The sequence below is a fragment of the Castor canadensis genome, chromosome 5 (genome assembly GCF_047511655.1).
Source record: "Castor canadensis chromosome 5, mCasCan1.hap1v2, whole genome shotgun sequence".
Classification (NCBI taxonomy): domain Eukaryota; kingdom Metazoa; phylum Chordata; class Mammalia; order Rodentia; family Castoridae; genus Castor; species Castor canadensis.
In genome coordinates this window covers 146412517-146431064 of record NC_133390.1, presented here as the reverse complement: position 1 = coordinate 146431064, position 18548 = coordinate 146412517, and the positions used below count along the sequence as shown (strand labels likewise).

At 38.8% G+C, this 18548-nt stretch overlaps 1 protein-coding gene across 1 annotated transcript in view; it reads left to right on the top strand.

The window, feature by feature from the left end:
* Positions 1–18548, top strand: part of Slx4ip (SLX4 interacting protein) — a 230927-nt gene that overhangs the window by 140601 nt on the left and 71778 nt on the right. Inside the window, 1 exon segment of the mRNA XM_074074342.1 lies at positions 16721–16809. Coding sequence (XP_073930443.1) covers positions 16768–16809 — 42 coding nt within the window. The 5' untranslated portion in view covers positions 16721–16767.

The window sequence follows — 18548 nt, the reverse complement described above, 5'->3', positions numbered from 1 at the left end:
GAAAAACAGGTCACCCTAAGGGAAGGTCACATACAAGAGGAGGAGGGTATAAGAAGGTGAACATGGTTGAAGTACTCTCTATATAAGAATGAATATAGAATTTTTAAACTGGTTGAAACTACCATAAGAAAGTGACTAAGATAAAAAGAAGAAAATAAAGGAGATGAACCCAATTGGGCTATTTTATATATATATATATATATATATATATGTATATATATATATACACACACACACACACACACACATGGAAGTGCCACAAGAAAAGACCCTGTGTAGCTATCTTAAACAAAAATGTCATTTTTTTTTTCCTTTTTCTTTTTTCTTATACAAAATCAGAGAACAGGAGGGCAGAACAGGTCCTGTCTAGGGGGATTGGTACTGGTAGGAGGGGGAGGAGGTGGGGAAATGATGAAGGAAGGTGAATATGGTGCAAATACTGTGTATACATGTATGGAAATGGAAAAATGATATATGTTGAAACTATTCCAGGAATGGGGGTGGAAGAGAATGGTGAAGGGGGTGAATTCAAGTATGATATATTTGCTATATTGTAAGACTTTTTGTAAATGCCACAGTGTACCCCTACCCAGCACAACATTAAAAAGAAAATTCTTAATTTGAGGAATTATGGGTAGGGTACAAGTTTCCTGGTAAGGGCCAGTGCCTAAAGTAGAGGAGGCACATGCCCACAATAATTTAGCTCTTTTTTTTTTTTTTCCACCAAAGAAAAATATTTAGTTCCCGTGTTTGTTAAATTAGGAACAGGCAGCATAGACCTTTATTTTGTTACTTGCTGCTTATATCAAGGCAGAGGCAATGAGGGAAGGATAGAAGCAAGCAAATGACAGATGAATAGAAGTTAGGAAAAGTAGAATCTGATCTAGAAAGAGGGAGAATTTGTGAAGGATTAAAGGAGACTGAAGGGAAAAACCTTAGATAGTGAATGTTTTAGAAATCATTACCTGATGCTCACCTTACTGTAGTAGGATTCTCACTTCAGAATCTATCACTTATTGTTTACCCTGTTTTAAAGGATCAGCAGATTTATCAGTGTTCATAGATCTTCAGCTCTAATTAGTAAATCTTCAGAGAATCCTAATAGTGGAGTGCAGGGTGACATTTGTGGTTCCAGGAGGCTCATTATAATTTGTTTTGTTTAAAAAACAAAAAAAGGAGGAGAAGGAGGGAAGAACGAACAGCCAATGAAACATCATCTTTATCATCAGAAAATAGAATCAAGCAGATGTCAGAACAGTCTTCCCTATCTCTAGTTTGTAAGGAAAACCAAGATAGTTTTTTGCTTTTCTTTCTCATTTTATAAATTTGAAAGTCATGGACTTAACTTAAAAGCAGAGGTGATTAATTGCTAAAAGTATATGTAGTTTTCACATTTAAATAGTTAAGGGTGATGTGACAGTGGGTCTTAGCCCAGCCAGCACATTGGAACCAGGTAGGGAGCTTTTAAAATATGCTGATTCTCAGGCCCCATCAGTGAGACTGATCTAATTGTTGTAGAATTTGGATATAGTCATTTTTTAAAAAGCTCCCCAAAGTGATTCTTGTGTGCTGCCAGGGTTACAACTACTATTCTATGTGATTGATTCTCAGAGTGTGGTCCCTAGATCAGCAATATCACCATTACATGAGGACTGTTAGAAATGCAAGGTCTCAGTCCCACCTGCAGCCCCACCCCATGATGAACATTAGCAATAAGGGTTTTTAACAAGCCCTCCTGGCAAATTTGATCCACCATCAAGTTTGAGAAACATTGTTTCAGATGATGGGTGGTAATCCTGAGGCTTAAGGGTATCTCATGGCGAATTTTAAAAAATACTAACTTGTTCAATGCCAATGCTATGGTTTTATGAGTTCAGTTGCCTCAAGAGACTCTTCACTTACCAAGAGGAGGATGCCTGGGAGATGTAAGTTTCCACCAAGAGCCTTTATAAGGCTTAATTGCTAACGTGTAGGTGGCAGCTGACACAGAACTGTCCCTCCCACTGGTTTCAGCTAAGCTTTCAACCTCACTCTCAATATTCTTAATTAATGATCTGAGCTTCTGAAGCCATTTCATCAAGGGTCTCCTGTCCCAGCACGTTCCGCCTTTGAGCATTCCTTGAAGAGGGTGTTATTTCCAGCAGTCAATTAGAAAAGGAAAATGGAGGTGGCTCTCACCAAGTCCTGTGACCAATTAACTACCTCCCTTTATTCCTCTTTGTAATTCTCTAAAAATGGGTCAGAGAGAAAAAAAAAAAACAAAAAAAACCTCAGCTCTCACCAGTAGACCTGGCGGTATTTGTCTAACACACTTATGTCCCACTTGGATTTTAGTTTCCTGTTTTAGGCATGAATTGGTTGAAAATTCCCTTTGAACTCTTGCTGCCTTTGTACAAACTTTCTCAGGGATGAAAGTAGTTACAGGATTGTTTACTGAATTCTGAAAAGCAGAGGAGGGAGAGAAACTCAGTACCAAACTTTATGGGTCATTCTCAGCAAAACCAAGGGACAATTTTACAGTAAGTACATTTAAGATTTCAGTTTCAATTTTGTTTTCCAATTTGATAAACCAAACTCAAGGTGAACGATGAAGGTGAACTTAAACATTTAATCATCTGTTTGTCAGTAACAATTTTTATTGCCTCATCTTCTATTTACAAGGAAAACACCTTTAAATAAAAGTTTTATTGGATCAATGTCTTTCTTGGTAAAGTTCATTGAAATTTCCCAGGTTAGTCCCTATCATTCTCTCACATATAGTGCTAAGGAGTGTTTTGGAATTCCCTCTGGGATGGGAATTCCCTTGCATCACCAGGCACTTCCTATTATGGGGTTCCCAATGTTGTTTGCTCTTGTGGTTTTAATCTCTCAGTAAAATAGTGGAATGAGGATTTCTGACCCAGAAGTCACTTTAGGGAAGTATCTGCACTATCCAGTATGATAATCAGTAGCTACATGTAGTTCTTGAAATCAATAAAATAATTGCTCATTAAATAATTTTTGATTAATTAGAATTGAAAGAAATTCAGTGTTTGCACTAGCCTAATTTCAGGTGCTCCATAGGTACAAGTGCCTCGAAGCTGTAGAGATTTATCGGTTGTTGGACAGTGCTGGTCAATTTTGTCCCATTAGTTGGTTGAGATACTGATATTGAGAATTATATCATGTATTTGTTAATTCCTTCTAATTTCTAGTTAACTACTTGTTCACACTAAACTGTTTTCTCTTTGGATTTACTCTAACAACATTTCTGTAGGGGCAGACATTTTTGCCCACATTTTACAGATAAGGGGATTAAGATTCAGAGAAGCTTAAAAACTTGCCCCAGGGCATATGGCCTATAAAAGGGTTTAGCTAGTGTTTTGACTATATATCTGCATGATTCTAAAGCCCATGCTTTTTGTGTTAGTGTGCCTTAGAACAGAAGTTGTCTTATGCTTGAGGTCAGTAAGCCTGCATCTTTAGGGATACATTGTTTTTAAAAAAAAACAAAAAAAAACCCAAAATCAAAAACACCGAAAACCTGTAACTGATAGTACATTGGATACTTTAAGTGAGTAATCCATCTGATGCTAGAAGGCACTAGATCCTTTCCTGTATGGTTTTCATCACTTCTGTTTCCTGCAGTAAGGGCATGATTCTTATTAAGTGTCCTATTTTCATGGGCTTTGTGTCAGTGGAGTTTGATCCTCTGGGATGGGTGGTAAGTATATCATGTTCTTTGGCAGATCACCTCCTTTCTGCAAAGCTATATTGGCCTAAAAACCTTCTTACCAATGGGCATGTGAACTAAACAGAACTTTCTCAAAAGAAGAAATTCAAATGGCCAGAAAACACATGAAAAAATGCTCACCATCTCTAGCAATAAAGGAAATGCAAATTAAAACCACACTAAGATTCCACCTCACCCCTGTTAGAATAGCCATCATCAGCAACACCACCAACAACAGGTGTTGGCGAGGATGTGGGGAAAAAGGAACCCTTTTACACTGTTGGTGGGAATGTAGACTAGTACAACCACTCTGGAAAAAAATTTGGAGGCTACTTAAAAAGCTGGACATTGATCTACCATTTGATCCAGCAATACCACTCTTGGGGATATACCCAAAAGACTGTTACTCCAGAGGCACCTGCACATCCATGTTTATTGCGGCACTATTCACAATAGCCAAGTTATGGAAACAGCCAAGATGTCCCAGCACTGACGAATGGATTAAGAAAATGTGGTATCTATACACAATGGAATTTTATGCAGCCATGAAGAAGAACGAAATGTTATCATTCGCTGGTAAATGGATGGAATTGGAGAACATCATTCTGAGTGAGGTTAGCCTGGCTCAAAAGACCAAAAATCGTATGTTCTCCCTCATATGTGGACATTAGATCAAGGGCAAACACAACAAGGGGATTGGACTATGAGCACATGATAAAAGCGAGAGCACACAAGGGAGGGGTGAGGATAGGTAAGACACCTAAAAAACTAGCTAGCATTTGTTGCCCTTAACGCAGAGAAACTAAAGCAGATACCTTAAAGCAACTGAGGCCAATAGGAAAAGGGGACCAGGAACTAGAGAAAAGGTTAGATCAAAAAGAATTAACCTAGAAGGTAACACCCACGCACAGGAAATCAATGTGAGTCAATGCCCTGTATAGCTATCCTTATCTCAACCAGCAAAACCCCTTGTTCCTTCCTATTATTGCTTATACTCTCTCTACAACAAAATTAGAGATAAGGGCAAAATAGTTTCTGCTGGGTATTGAGGGGGGGAGCGGGAGGGGGTGGAGTGGGTGGTAAGGGAGGGGGTGGGGGCAGGGGGGAGAAATGAACCAAGCCTTGTATGCACATATGAATAATAAAAGAAAAATGAAAAAAAAAAAAATAAAAGGAGAGACTTCCCCTACAAAAAAAAAAAATAAAATAAAAAAATAAAAAAAAAAAAAAAAAAAAAAAAAAAAACCTTCTTACCTAGTACCAATACCTGTCTCCTTATGGTTTCTGTGCTTCACTAAGTTCTTTAATCCCTTAAGGCCCTAATGAACTAAAAAGGATTGTTCTTCCACCTTTAAAATCCCTGTTAATATTATTTTATATTTTTCTTGTATTTTAGCTTCATTTTTCTTTTTTCAACTGATCATCATGATTTTAATAATTGCTGCTATCTTGGTCATTCTTACTTGAATACATGACTGCTTATCCTAATTTGAGCTTTGAGGTTAATTGTGCACTAAATGCATAAAGCACAGTCATCCTATCACTTATTCTGGCCGTTACTGTTAAGGCAGCCTAATATGAAATCAGCATCTTTCATGGCCACAGCATTATGCTGCCTATTCACAGCACATACTCTTGACTAAGAATACCTCTGTGCTTGGGCTGTCAGTTTTTAGGAGCCAAATGTTGGCCCTTAAACACAAGGGTATATCCTTATTAAATTACATCTAATTAGATTGTTCTCATCTCTCCAAGTCATAGAGATCCAGTTTTAGGAATTTTTTCCCCCCAGATCTAATTTTTGCTACCTCAGATAGTCACCATCCCCATCTGTGCCCACTTCTTTTATGGGCATGTTCACTACTTCTTCATTCAAAGGGGTGAAAATTTTTAAACGTAGCACAAGACCAGGGCCAAGAAAAATGGTCTTTACCATCTCTATCCATGATGTTATTGGGGCTGTTAATGGTTCCTGTGGTTATGGCTATTTTATTGGTTATGAATCCACCTAATTCACCAGGACCCATCTGTTCATTCATAGATTCATTCTGTTGATATTTATTGAGCTCCTACCACATGCCTGGCCATTTTTAATGTAGAATTGTTAGGATCTGCTAATAGCTTGGATGTGAAGCATGAGAGGAAAGTCTGACCTGAACACCTAGAAGAACAGGGTTGTCATTTGCCAAGCCAGCTCAACAAAATCAAGTTGGAGATCTTATTTGAAATGAGGGTCAGCAATTAAATATGTGTATGTGCTGGATCATATGGCAGATCTATGTTTAGATTTTTAAGAAGCCTCCAAATTTTTTTCCAGAGTGGTTGTACTAGTTTGCATTCCCACCAGCAGTGTAAGAGGGTTCCTTTTTCCCTCATCCTCGCCAACACCTGTTGGTGGTGGTGTTGCTGATGATGGCTATTCTAACAGGGGTGAGGTTGAATCTTAGTGTGGTTTGGATTTGCATTTCCTTAATGGCTAGAGATGGTGAGCATTTTTTCATGTGTTTTTTGGCCATTTGAATTTCTTCTTTTGAGAAAGTTCTGTTTAGTTCACTTGCCTATTTCTTTATTGGTTCATTAATTTTGGGAGAGTTTAGTTTTTTGTGTTTCCTATATATTCTGGTTCTCAGTCCTTTGTCTGATGTGTAGCTGGCAAATATTTTCTCCCACTCTGTGGGTGTTCTCTTCAGTTTAGAGACCATTTCTTTTGTGAGCAGAAGCTTTTTAGTTTTATGAAGTCCCATTTGTCTATGCTATCTCGTAGTTGCTGAGCTGCTGGGGTAAAGGCACTTGCACATCCATGTTTATTCCAGCACTATTCATAATAGCCAAGTTATGAAACAGCCAAGATGCCCCACTTTTGATGAATGGATTAAGAAAATTTTGTATTTATACACAATGGAATGCTACTCAGCCATGAAGAAGAATGAAATCTTGTCATTTGCAGGTAAATGGATGGAACTGGAGAACATCATCCTGAGCAAGGTTAGCCAGGCCCAGAAGACCAAAAATCATATGTTCTCCCTCATATGCGGACTTTAGATCAAAGGGCAACCACAACAAGGAGATTGGACTTTGATCACATGATGAGGCGAAAGCACACAAGGGAGGTATGAGGATAGGCAAGAAACCCAAAAAAACAAGATAGCATTTGATGTCCTCAATGCAAAGGAACTAATACAGAAACTTTAAAGTGACAGAGGCCAATAGGAGAAGGGGACCAGGAACTAGAGAAAAGGTTAGTTTGAGAAGAATTAATTTATAATGTAACACATATGTATAGGAAAGCAATGCGAGTCAACTCCCTGTAGAGCTATACTTATCTCAACTAGCAAAAACCCTTGTTCCTTCCTATTATTGCTTATACTCTCTCTTCAACAAAATTAGAAATAAGGGCAAAATAGTTTCTGCCTGGTAGCGAGGGGGTAGGGAGGGAAAGGGAGGGGGCGGCGGAAGGGGGGAGAAATGACCCAAACATTGTATGCACATATGAATAAAAGAAATAAAAATATGCATATATATGTATCTGGAGTTGAGGGAGGTCTAGGCTATAGCAAAAGCTATTAGAGGCCATCAGCTTGTGAACTATTCAGTATTTGAAACCTTGAAACTGATGAGCATGCACATGAATGCTAGAGAAGGTCCTGGTACTGAGCCCTGGGTCCTTCAACTTTTTAAGAGTTGATTCAGTGGGGGAAAGCCAGCAAACAAGACTGAGAAAGAGTGGCTGATGAGGGGAGAGGAAAACCAGAAAAGCTGGCTTCTGGTGTCCCATAAATCAAGGGAAAGAGAGAGTGAGTGAACCATTATTTTAGATGGCACTGAGAGATAAAATAGTGTGACTACCATGAACTGACCGAAGTTGTTTTCATGGAGTAGTGGATACAAAAGGCTGTCATGAGAAACTTTGTCTGAGTTCATATTCCACCATTGTGACAGTCCAGGAACTCTTTAAAGGAGAAAATGAGTTTTGTTTTATTTTTTTAAATAAATGGGTTTTTCTTCTTGTTCTGAAATAATCTGTTAAGGATTAAATATATAGACACAGAATGCCTCTTTCTCCTTTTTGAAAGTTTCAATGCCATTTGTCCTCTCTAGCTTCTCGATACAGCTCCTCTGCTCCTTCTTTCCATCCTAGTGTCTAGCCACACTACTGTACCCTAGAATGGATTCTTGTGAGCTCCATGATTGGAACTCATTAAATAACTTAGGTGCAGCCATCATGGCGAGACATGCCTATAATCCCATTTACTTGGAAGGCAGATATTAGGAGGATCCTGGTTCAAGACCAGCTTGGGAAAAAGTTAGCAACCCCTCATCTCAACAAATAAGCTGGGCATAATGGTAGTAGGCCTTAGGCATTCCAAAACTGGCCCTGGACCAAAACACAAGACCCTGCCTAAAACATAACCAAAGCAAAAGGGCTGGGGGGACATGGCTCAAGTAGTACTGTGCCTGCCTAGCAAGTGCACAACCCTAAGTGTAAAACCCAGTACCACCAAAACGAAAAGAACAACAAAAACCCTTAAGTGCAGTTGTAGAATCTCCCTGATGTTTTGCATTCACAGCCCCTTTCTTTCCATTTCTTCCTAATTCTCTCTCTTGATTTAGCAGGTAAGTCCTTTTCTTTTTGGATTTTTCATCACCATCTTTATCATGCTAATTCAGAGGAGAGTTAGTTTGTTTTGTGTTGGTTCAGAAACCTAGGAATGTACCAGAGATGGATTTTTAAGATGCTTAGCAAGGCGTTATTTTATCTGTGGTTCTCAACCCTGACTGCACATCACATTAACCTCCAGAGAGGTTTTATTTTTTCCTTTTAAAGAAAATAATAATTTACACTAAAGAAATTATTTTTTCATAATCTTGACAAAATTGTGATGTTCTTATGAGTTTTAGAGTGGTAACATATTCTAGTGGACTATCATCTTTCATTGTGTTACATGGTGAAACTTTATTAGATGCTTTTATCTTTGTTTCGGTAATAACCTTTAAAAAAGTTCCTGTGTTATATTGTGGGTGCTATGAGTAGTCCTCAGGGATTTATAGGGAACTACAGCAGTGTTTCTTAAACTTGAGCATGTATGAGAATCACCTGGGAGAATATTGGACCTCATCCAAGTAATTTCTGATTGGGTAGGTCTGCTTGGACTCCTAATTTGCATTTCAAACCAGCTACAGGTGATGCTGTTACTTTTGTTAGTTTGAGAACCCATGATCAAGATTGTAGGCTATAGTGGTAATTATCTTTAAGGTTTTATATAAATTCCGCAGAGTGACTATTTTCCCATCTCCTGATCTCACTGTCTGCTAGTTTATTGTATATGTTGTCCAAATGGTATGCTGATTTATTTTCTTAAATGTCAGTTTGAGGCTTGACCCAGTATTTTACATAAAGAGCAGGTCAAGGGGGTTACATTGACAGCATATTTATATTGACTTTTCTTAATCTTTTTCACTCTTTCGCTAGGGATTCTTAGTGTCAGGAAACCTTGCCTCCTACCCCAACAACTCCACCCCACCTTCTGATTACTTATTGTTCCCATCCTCTGCTGCATTTCTTTTGCCTTCCCATATTTCCTTGGTAGAATCAAGATGAAAATTGTAGCCAAGGGCCACATTTGACTCTCTTGGCCTCTGAAAAGTTCTGGAAATCCCTTATGTGTGTCAGGTCTGAGAATGTCCTCATTTGAGGCTGTATATTGCTTTACAGCCATATACTTTCTTTCTGTTTTTTCTCATGTATAGGTCATTTGTAGCCCTATCTTTGGCCTGTTAACATTAGCACCCAGTCAAGAAGAGCAGATGTACCTACTTTATCAGTAGTACTTATACAATGTAAGTGCTCCAGAAAAAAATTAAATACAATTGGGTTGAGTAGAGAGTTCCTCTCCAGCTTTCTCTAGCAAGCCTTTTGTTACATTATAAAATTGACAAGAGGATTCCAAAGTGAAAGGATACTATTGTGGGGATTTCTTAAGTTATTTCACATTTAGCCAAATAAGATTCCTCTTAAGTCATCTGGAATCCCCAGTTACTCATTGAAGACTCTTTAGTCCTACCAAAGGAGGTTGGAAAATCATGCCTACATACCTTTCTAGTTCCAGAAATCTCCCAACAAGACTGACCTACATTTAAAACAGTCTACCTATCTTGGCATTGATCACTAGGGGAATATTTACAAGGTTTTTCTTTGACTCATGTATAGTGAACCTAAAATGTCAAGATTCTTCAAAGATATTAATGTAGATTTTTAGAGAGTTTAAATTCAAGCCCACATTCTACAGCATTATATACACACATTAGATAAAATTGTGTACAAAATTTTGGGGATTGATATTCTGTTGTTTACCAAACTCCATTTTTAGGATACATGGATCATGATTGATCCCAAAGATGCCCCTGGCGAGCTTTAGTATTGCTAGGTATGGATGGTCTTGCTTCCAAGGCACTTCAGAATCTCTCAAGTTAGGGTCCCTATAGACGAGTTCATAATAACTTCTGGCATATTATCTTTTCATTTCATATACCTCTTCATAGAAATACATAAAAGGAACATTCATATTCTTACCTTGTCATCTGGTATAGTTATAAGCCATCTATCTGCCTGCTCTTCTAAGAAGCAGTATGTGTCAGAATACAACTGTGAAAAGGAATTATGAATCATTTATTGACTCTTAGAAGGAATAGGTAGAAACTGATGCCCTACATATTTGTAAATGTTATTTAATGGACAATTCAGAGTTCATTTAAAATGTCCTGAAATTTAGGCAAATTCTACCTTGAAAGGGGGAAAAGAGTATGTGTGTGCATCAGAGGGGAGCAACCAATATTTTTTCCTTGGGCCTTTTGTATGGCTGACACTGTGTAGAAGCTTTGTGCCTAAATTTTCTCATTTAATTTTCAAAACATGTGCAGTGAGGTATTTTTCATTATTGTTTCCATTGCTCATTGGAATAACTTACCCAAGTCTTGGATCCATTGAGGCACATAGACTGGGATTTGAAGTCAGGTCTGTTCTACCTCCTCACCATTGTGCTTTTCATTGTCACTCATGCTTTGTACACTGCCAGAGCTATAGTGGGTTAGTTGACTGAGGAAAGAGATCTATAGGTTACATTTAAAAGAACAATTTCCTGAAAATCATTAGGGAAAGTGCCTAAAGTAATGAGGTCATTTCTTATCTTTTAGAGGGAGCTACTGAGAATTTGTTTCTAACTGCACTCTTCATGCATTGATGGATTTTAGTCTATGATTCAGCCTCAGATTCTACTAAAAGCTCCTATGGCATATATTAAATTTAAGTATTCCTTCATCAATACCACTTTGGTTGGCCATTGCTTTATTTTGTTTTCTTTTCCAAATTTTCAAATTCTGTTCAGAATAGACTATGAGTAATCTAAGCAAAAAAACAAAACAAAACTTTTTTTTAGTAGACCAGAGATAATTTACCAGAGATATCTATCAGTCTCTTATTCTTTTTTCCTCCTTTTAGAAACTGTCACCAAGCCCATTTGTCCTACTTTTCCTTCATCTTTCTTTTTCATTTCTTTTAAGAGTTATTCTTTATCTTTGTAAAATCTTTCCCCAATCGTAATAAATTTGTTGTAAAAAGTAAGTGCCTGGAAAGTTGCACATCTCTGCCCTGTCGTTAGAAGTCCCACAACCAAGCAGGAAAGAAAAGTTGTCTCCCATCCCAGTCACTAGGGAGACCATACCCTCCCCTCCATCCCTTTCAACTAGAAAAACTTGGGTTCAAAGAACTAGTTATCCATCATCAACTGAGGAATTACCTTCTAATGGGTCTGAATTCACATCACAAACCAGGGTTTATCCTTGCATTGTAATGTGAGAAAATAACTACTTGACTTGGAGCAGTGGGCATCAGTGTCAATTTCTGTTCATATGTGAGGCAGTCTTTCTAGTCTTAGAAGAGGGTGTAAGAGAAAGAGAGGCAGTCCCTTTAGAAAGACAGCAAGGCAGGCACTTAAGTAATTTTTGTCTTTGGTATTTTCATTCATTTAACAAATATTCCTCATGACTACTCATGTGCCACACTCAGTACTAAGTATTGACAACCCTAAGATAACAGAAGGCAACTCTTCCCTGCAGGCTGCCCAGTGGCAGAGGGAATGGATGTAGTCATGTGCTTGTGGCCTATGATAAACTCCATATTGTTAGCATGAAGAAAATGTTGTGGCATAGCAGAAGAGCTTAATCCTGCCCGCAGATGTTAATGGAATATTTTAGGGAAGAACTCATTATTTATTAAGATTTTTACCTTGGTCAACCCTATTGGGTATTTCCATCTTCTGTGGTTCAGACCACTATTTCAGCAATGGGGATGGCATTTGTCATCATTGATTACCAAGACAAAATCATGCCTATAAAGGACAGCACAGCAGGAAATGGGGATTTTACTACTGTATGTATGTGGCCCATGCCGGACAGATGGAGGACAGGACAAGAGGCCAGACTTCAATGTGGCTGTATTGTGATCTTTACAGGAGGAGAGACATTAGGTGTGCCAAGTAAATGGTAACAAACCAAAACAACTGGAGATGGAACCTCACAGTGGAAGTTCCTTGAAGGAGATCTGGTGGTCCTCTTGTTTTACATATGGGGAAACTGACACCCTGAGAAGGGTGGTGATACAAAAACTGGGACATCATCAGAAGATATTCATAGTCTTTGGATTTCCTGTGCCAGGCCATTCTCCATTTGTCGTTAGAGGGCTTTCTTTGGGCCTTTGTGTGTTGTGATCTCAAATTCAGGCTGTGTCTAATTCTGTTAGATTATGACTTGTTCCTTGTTCCTGGCCTGACAAGTATTGCTGGATTGGCAAGATACCACACCAAACAAAAACCCAGCCATGATCACCAGGGATATTCTAAAAGAGAAATATTGCTGTTAAGTTTTTCAGTGTTTCCACAACACTGAGTGAGTGGTAGGTAGTATTTTCTGCCTCTCTGGTTTGTCATGAGAATCAAATGCAATAATATACAGAAAAGGGCTTGACACACCATATCTGACACACAATTAGTGCTCAGTGAATCTTAACTATTGTTATTACCAACTTAATAACTAGTAGTAAGTTTGCACAGGTAGACTATGAATATAATACATTCCAACAGAATGATTATTCTCCCATCTCCTGACCTTTTTACTAGTTTATTGTATATGTTGCCCAAATAGTAAGATGATTTCTTTTCTTGAATGGCAGCTTCTAGCTTGGGCCAGTATTTTACATGAGGAGCAGGGAAAGGGGGTACATTGGCAGCATCTTTGTGTTGATTTTTCTTTAGGTTTTTACTCTCTCACTAGGGATTCTTAATGTTTTTAAGAGACCTCTCTTCCTACCCCAACAACTCCACCCCATCTTCTGCATGACTAATTGCTCTCATCCTCTGCTGCATTTCTTTCCCCTTTTCATCTTTCCTTCTGCTAGTTTCTCTACAATGGGACTCCAGTCTTCACTGCATTGTTATTCCAACAGTGTCCCACCAGCGTCAGCTTCAGTATCTGAGCTTTTAGTACCTCTGTTCACGCATAGAGCCCAGCTGTCCAGGGAAGGGAGCTGAGTGACCCCATTCAGAATGCTTGGTGTAGTCACCAGGCATGAAGGAGGTTATGATTCTTATAGAGTAAACATGACTGCCACTGCGTATCCCAGAAGGAACAGGGGGCCTAAAGGGCACACTACAGGGGCATGAGTTCCAGGGTAGCATCCTTAAATGTGCCCGTATGTGAGGTCTAGAAGTATGCTCTAAGTGGCCTTCTTCAGGGGGAAAATTTCTTCAAAGTGTGGTGTGGCAGTGGACTCGAGAGTGTGACAAATCTTGATTTGATTCTAAGTTTTTTAATCTAAATTTGGCTAGATTAAAAAAACAAGAATCACTTGTTTGTGTAACCTTAAACTAGTTGTTACGCTCTCCAATTCAACTTCCATTCTATAAAATGAGATTAATAGTTGTCTTCCTTAACATGTCAGTGGTGAGAATTAAATTGAATACCGTGGGTAAAGCTTAACCTAGTGCCTGGAGTGTAGATGCTCTGTAAGTGGTGTTTAAAAACATCACTTCTGATTTTGGGTTGGTGGGGTGGCTCAAGTGGTAGAGTGTCTGCCTAGCAAGTGTGAAACCCTGAGGTCAAACCCCAGTACCACACAAAACAAAACAAAACCTGATTTTTCTTTAAAAGTTACTTGATTTTTAAGTTTCATGCTGTAAGATATATATTTAAGTCAAGTGTGGGTACCCTTCATAATCTAAGCAGCACTCAGGAGGCTTCAGCAGGAGTATGAGAATGGCATGTTTAAGGCCACCCGACTGTACAGTGAGACCCTGTCTCAAAGAGAAAAGAAAAGTTTTTTAATACTTTTCCTACAAATGTTTTAGTAAAATTGATGCTCCAGGAAGGAGATTGCCATGGTTTTTTTTGGTGGTTGTTGTTCTGGGTTTCTTGTTGTTGTTGTTTGTTTGCTTGCTTGTTTTGTTTGTTTTAATGAAGATTTCAGGGGAAACATCTTTTAGCTGTCCTCACGCTAATTATCTTCGTAACTTACGGACTCTGACTGGCCTTTCATTTTTAACATTGTCAACTAGGAAATTCAGAGCCTAATGTTGCAAAGACTTAGGAATATGGTGGAACTTTTGTACAGACTGTCTTTGACTTCATTTTCAGTTTTTATTCTTGTTTTTCCTGTTTTTAATATTTGTCTTGTTGCTCAAAGCTACCTTAAATCCTTAATGCCAGATGGACATACAGTATCCCTTTGAGATTCAGCAGGTATTTAATGAATAAATGAGGGAGTTAGAGTGTGTGTGACAATGGAATTTTATGCAGCCATGAAGAACGAAGTGTTACCATTCGCTGGTAAATGGATGGAATTGGAGAACATCATTCTGAGTGAGGTTAGCCTGGCCCAAAAGACCAAAAATCGTATGTTCTCCCTCATATGTGGACATTAGATCAAGGGCAAACACAACAATGGGATTGGACTATGAGCACATGAGAAAAGCAAGAGCACACAAGGGAGGGGTGAGGATAGGTAAGACACCTAAAAAGTTAGCTAGCATTTGTTGCCCTTAACACAGAGAAACTAAAGCAAATACCTTAAAAGCAATGGAGGCCAATAGGAAAAGGGGACCAGGAACTAGAGAAAAGGTTAGATCAAAAAGAATTAACCTAGAAGGTAACACCCACGCACAGGAAATCAATGAGAGTCAATGCCCTGTATAGCTATCCTTATCTCAACCAACAAAACCCCTTGTTCCTTCCTATTATTGCTTATACTCTCTCTCTACAACAAAATTAGAAATAAGGGCAAAATAGTTTCTGCTGGGTATTGAGGGGGTGAGGGGAGAGGGAGGGGGCGGAGTGGGTGGTGAGGGAGGGGTTGGGGGCAGGGGGGAGAAATGACCCAAGCCTTGTATGCACATATGAATAATAAAAGAAAAAAATATATAAAAAATAAATAAATAAAATTTAGAAAAAAATTTAAAAAAAAATGTGTGTGAGACATGTTCACATTTTTCACCTTTACATTTTACCTCATGTAAAATCAGAAGGCAAGGTCTCCTACCTATGAAGACTTGGAAACGGGAAGTTAAATTACAACTCTAGAATTCTTAGCAGGGAGATAGGTGAAATAACCACTATGCTTGGTTGGTAGTGAGTTTATTGTGAGACAGTCTCAGGATCCTTGTCTTCCCATTTTACAGAATTTAAAAAGTAACTGTCACTGGTGATGACACAGTTGCCACTCTAGAATAAGGAGAGAAGAAAGTTGTTCTGCAATGCATCAGCGTCCTGGGCTGAAGACCAGTGGCCTTGTCCCCAGAAAGAGCTTTAGAGTCCTCACTTTGCAGATAAGGATGTGCTTTGCCTGGATCTCAGGGCTAGTATGTTCTGTCATTTGTTCATTTGTTCTTTCTTCCTTTCAGTAAATATGAAGCATGTTCTGTGAGCTGTTGCTATACTAATCAGAGTCAGCACAGGTGTGGATTCATTTCCACTGGAGCTCACAGTCTAGGAGGGAAGACCCCTCCATGGACCAGTTACTTAATAGAGAATTCCATAAGCATATAAAGAATGTATCCAGTCCCAGGAGAGGGGAGAAACTGTCCAAAAAAGCTTCTAAGGTACATAGGAGTTCACCAAGGATGGGAGCAATGAGAGGCGTTCTAAGCAGAGAGCAAAGAATCCCTGTGTTGAAGAGTAGTGGGAAACAGCGGGAGAGGTAGGTCTCATCAGAGGCTCAAGATGTGGTGTTCTGAGCTTCAGCAGGCGTGGATTTACACTGGATCTGGTTGGCATTCTAGAGATTGTCTTGGGAGAGACATTGAGGGTTCCTCTGGATCACCATCAGAAATGGCTGTAATAGTCCAAGTGGGAGGTGAGATGAGCAGCAGAGCAAGAAAGGAGGATGTCCTTGAAAACTGTTTAAAAAATAAAACCATCGGGTATGGTGGCTCAAGTCTGTAATCCTAGAGGCAGAGATCTGGAAGATTTTGGTTTGTGGCCAGCCAGGCAAAAAGTCTGTGAGACGCAATCTCAACCAATAACTACGCACAATGGCATGCCCCTGGCATCCAAGCTATAAGGGAAGCATAAAAGGATGATCACTGTCCAGGTAGCCCAGTATAAAGCAAGACCTTATTTCAAAAATAACCAAAGGAAAAAAAAAAAGGCTAATGGAGTGACTCAAGTGGTAAGAGTACCTGCCCAGCAAGATGACACTCTGAGTTCAAATAAAACCAACAAGATGGGGTGATTGATTCTGCAAGGCTAGTGGAAGGGACAAGTTGGGGGTGATTACCAGGGTTTTGACTGAAACCTCCAGGTGAATGAGGGAGGGAGTGTGTGAAAGCTACAACAGACCCTGGTTTGTAGATACACAGCCCAGTGTACAGGATGCAAGGCTGTAAGGAAGTAACTTGGCCTCTGTGAAATGACCAACTCTGGCCCAAGAAAGAAGTAATGGTTACCTTATTGTTCCTCTGCCAGGAGTGCTGGAGCATTTATCTTCTGAGAGTAGAAAGAACCTCCTAATTATGGAGGAGGGGAAAGGAGGCTGTGCTGTGCTGCCTGCTATGGTAAGTTTTGTTTTGTTTTGTCACTTTTGTTTACTCAAGGGAGAAAAGATACAAAGCATTGAGGTCAGGGAACTTTAGAAAGGCAAAATCCCTCTGGTTAGTTTTGGAGTTTGAGAGAGCTCATACTGGACAGAACTCAGGCCTCCCAGCTGCTGAGGGAGAGCCTCTGTGGGAAGGAGGGACTACCTGCCTAGCAGTGGAGTCTTCCAGAAACGCAAGAAAGTGTGATTACCAGAATAAGATGCAATGATTTATTTAAGAAAGAAAAAGACATTCTATTAAGTCTGTTTATCAAATTTATACAGGGTTATTTGTGATCAGAGTCATAAAGAGGTGAGAAACTACTGTATTGAACCATATGTATAATTTTTCAGATAGTTGCTGTCACACTGTCAGTCCAAGTTGTTCAAGCATCACTTTAAATTTTTTTTTTTTACTTTTAAGGATTGCTTTTGCAAATTAAGGGGTAGCAGATAACTTGTTTAGACAAGAATCAGGGTGGAACACCTGTAGGAAAATGAGACAGGGGCCCTTCTCACTGCTATGGAGGGGCTTTTATTTGACAACACCTGAAACCTCAGTGTTTCAGTGGGCTTGGATGGGGGAAAAATTATCTTTATTTTGACCAAGTTCTAATAAATGTAGGTTTCCTTTTATTATGAATATAGAATTAAAAGCCCAATGCTACTAGCATTATTTGTCACTGTTAGAAATTGCAGCTGTTTTTTAATATTCCAGTTGTTGCAGATAGCAGAAAATATCATTAATGTTCTTCACTACTTTCAATTTATAGTAGTCCTCCTATTGTGACAAGAACTAGTTCCTTTATAAACATGGACATACATTTCTATATTGTGAATTTTGGTTTTTAAAATGTTATTAACTATACTTCAGTGCAATCAGTTTTTGCCTCAATCCTATGTTTTATGCATTTAAAAATACTCTGAGCACATTTTATCAGCTTCACAACTGCTCACAGAGGTCCATGGCGTACAAAAGTTTAATATCCCCTGGCTAAGATATAGTTGTGGCATAGGACCTCCACCTGGTGGCAGCATACTCCTTGAAGGTTAAATCTATAATCAACAGTTGAGAAGAAATTTTGACCTTAACAGTATACTTGAGTATGGTTTTCAAACATTTTTCCAGCAACCCTCAGTAAGAAATAAGCTTTACATTATAACTCATTATACACACACTTAATGTTTCACAAAACAATCCTTGACTTTACCATATGACACATTGATATTTTTTATTGCATTCTAATATTCCCTTTGATTCTGTTTCATATAAATGAAATACTGGTTGCCAAATACTACACTATAGCTTGAGAACCATAGTACACTGTTTGACATCATAGGAAACCATATTACACTCATTTTCAGAGGCATAATACCTACATTTTAAATAACTGGCAACAAATATGAATCCATTTTACACTGTTTAAAACTTATTATTGATGTATAATTTATAAACAGTAAAAGGCATTGCATTTAGGTGTGCAGTTAAGATACTCTTATCAGGACACATAATATTCCCATGAGCATGCAGAGTTCCTTTGTGCATGCTGCTTTTTTTTTTTTTTTTTTTATTCATATGTGCATACAATGTTTGGGGTCATTTCTCCCCCCTTCCCCCCTCCACTCCCTTCCCCCCACACCCTCTCTTACCTCCTGACCCCCACTCCCTCCCTTACCCCCCCTTACCCCTCGCTACCCAGCAGAAACTATTTTGCCCTT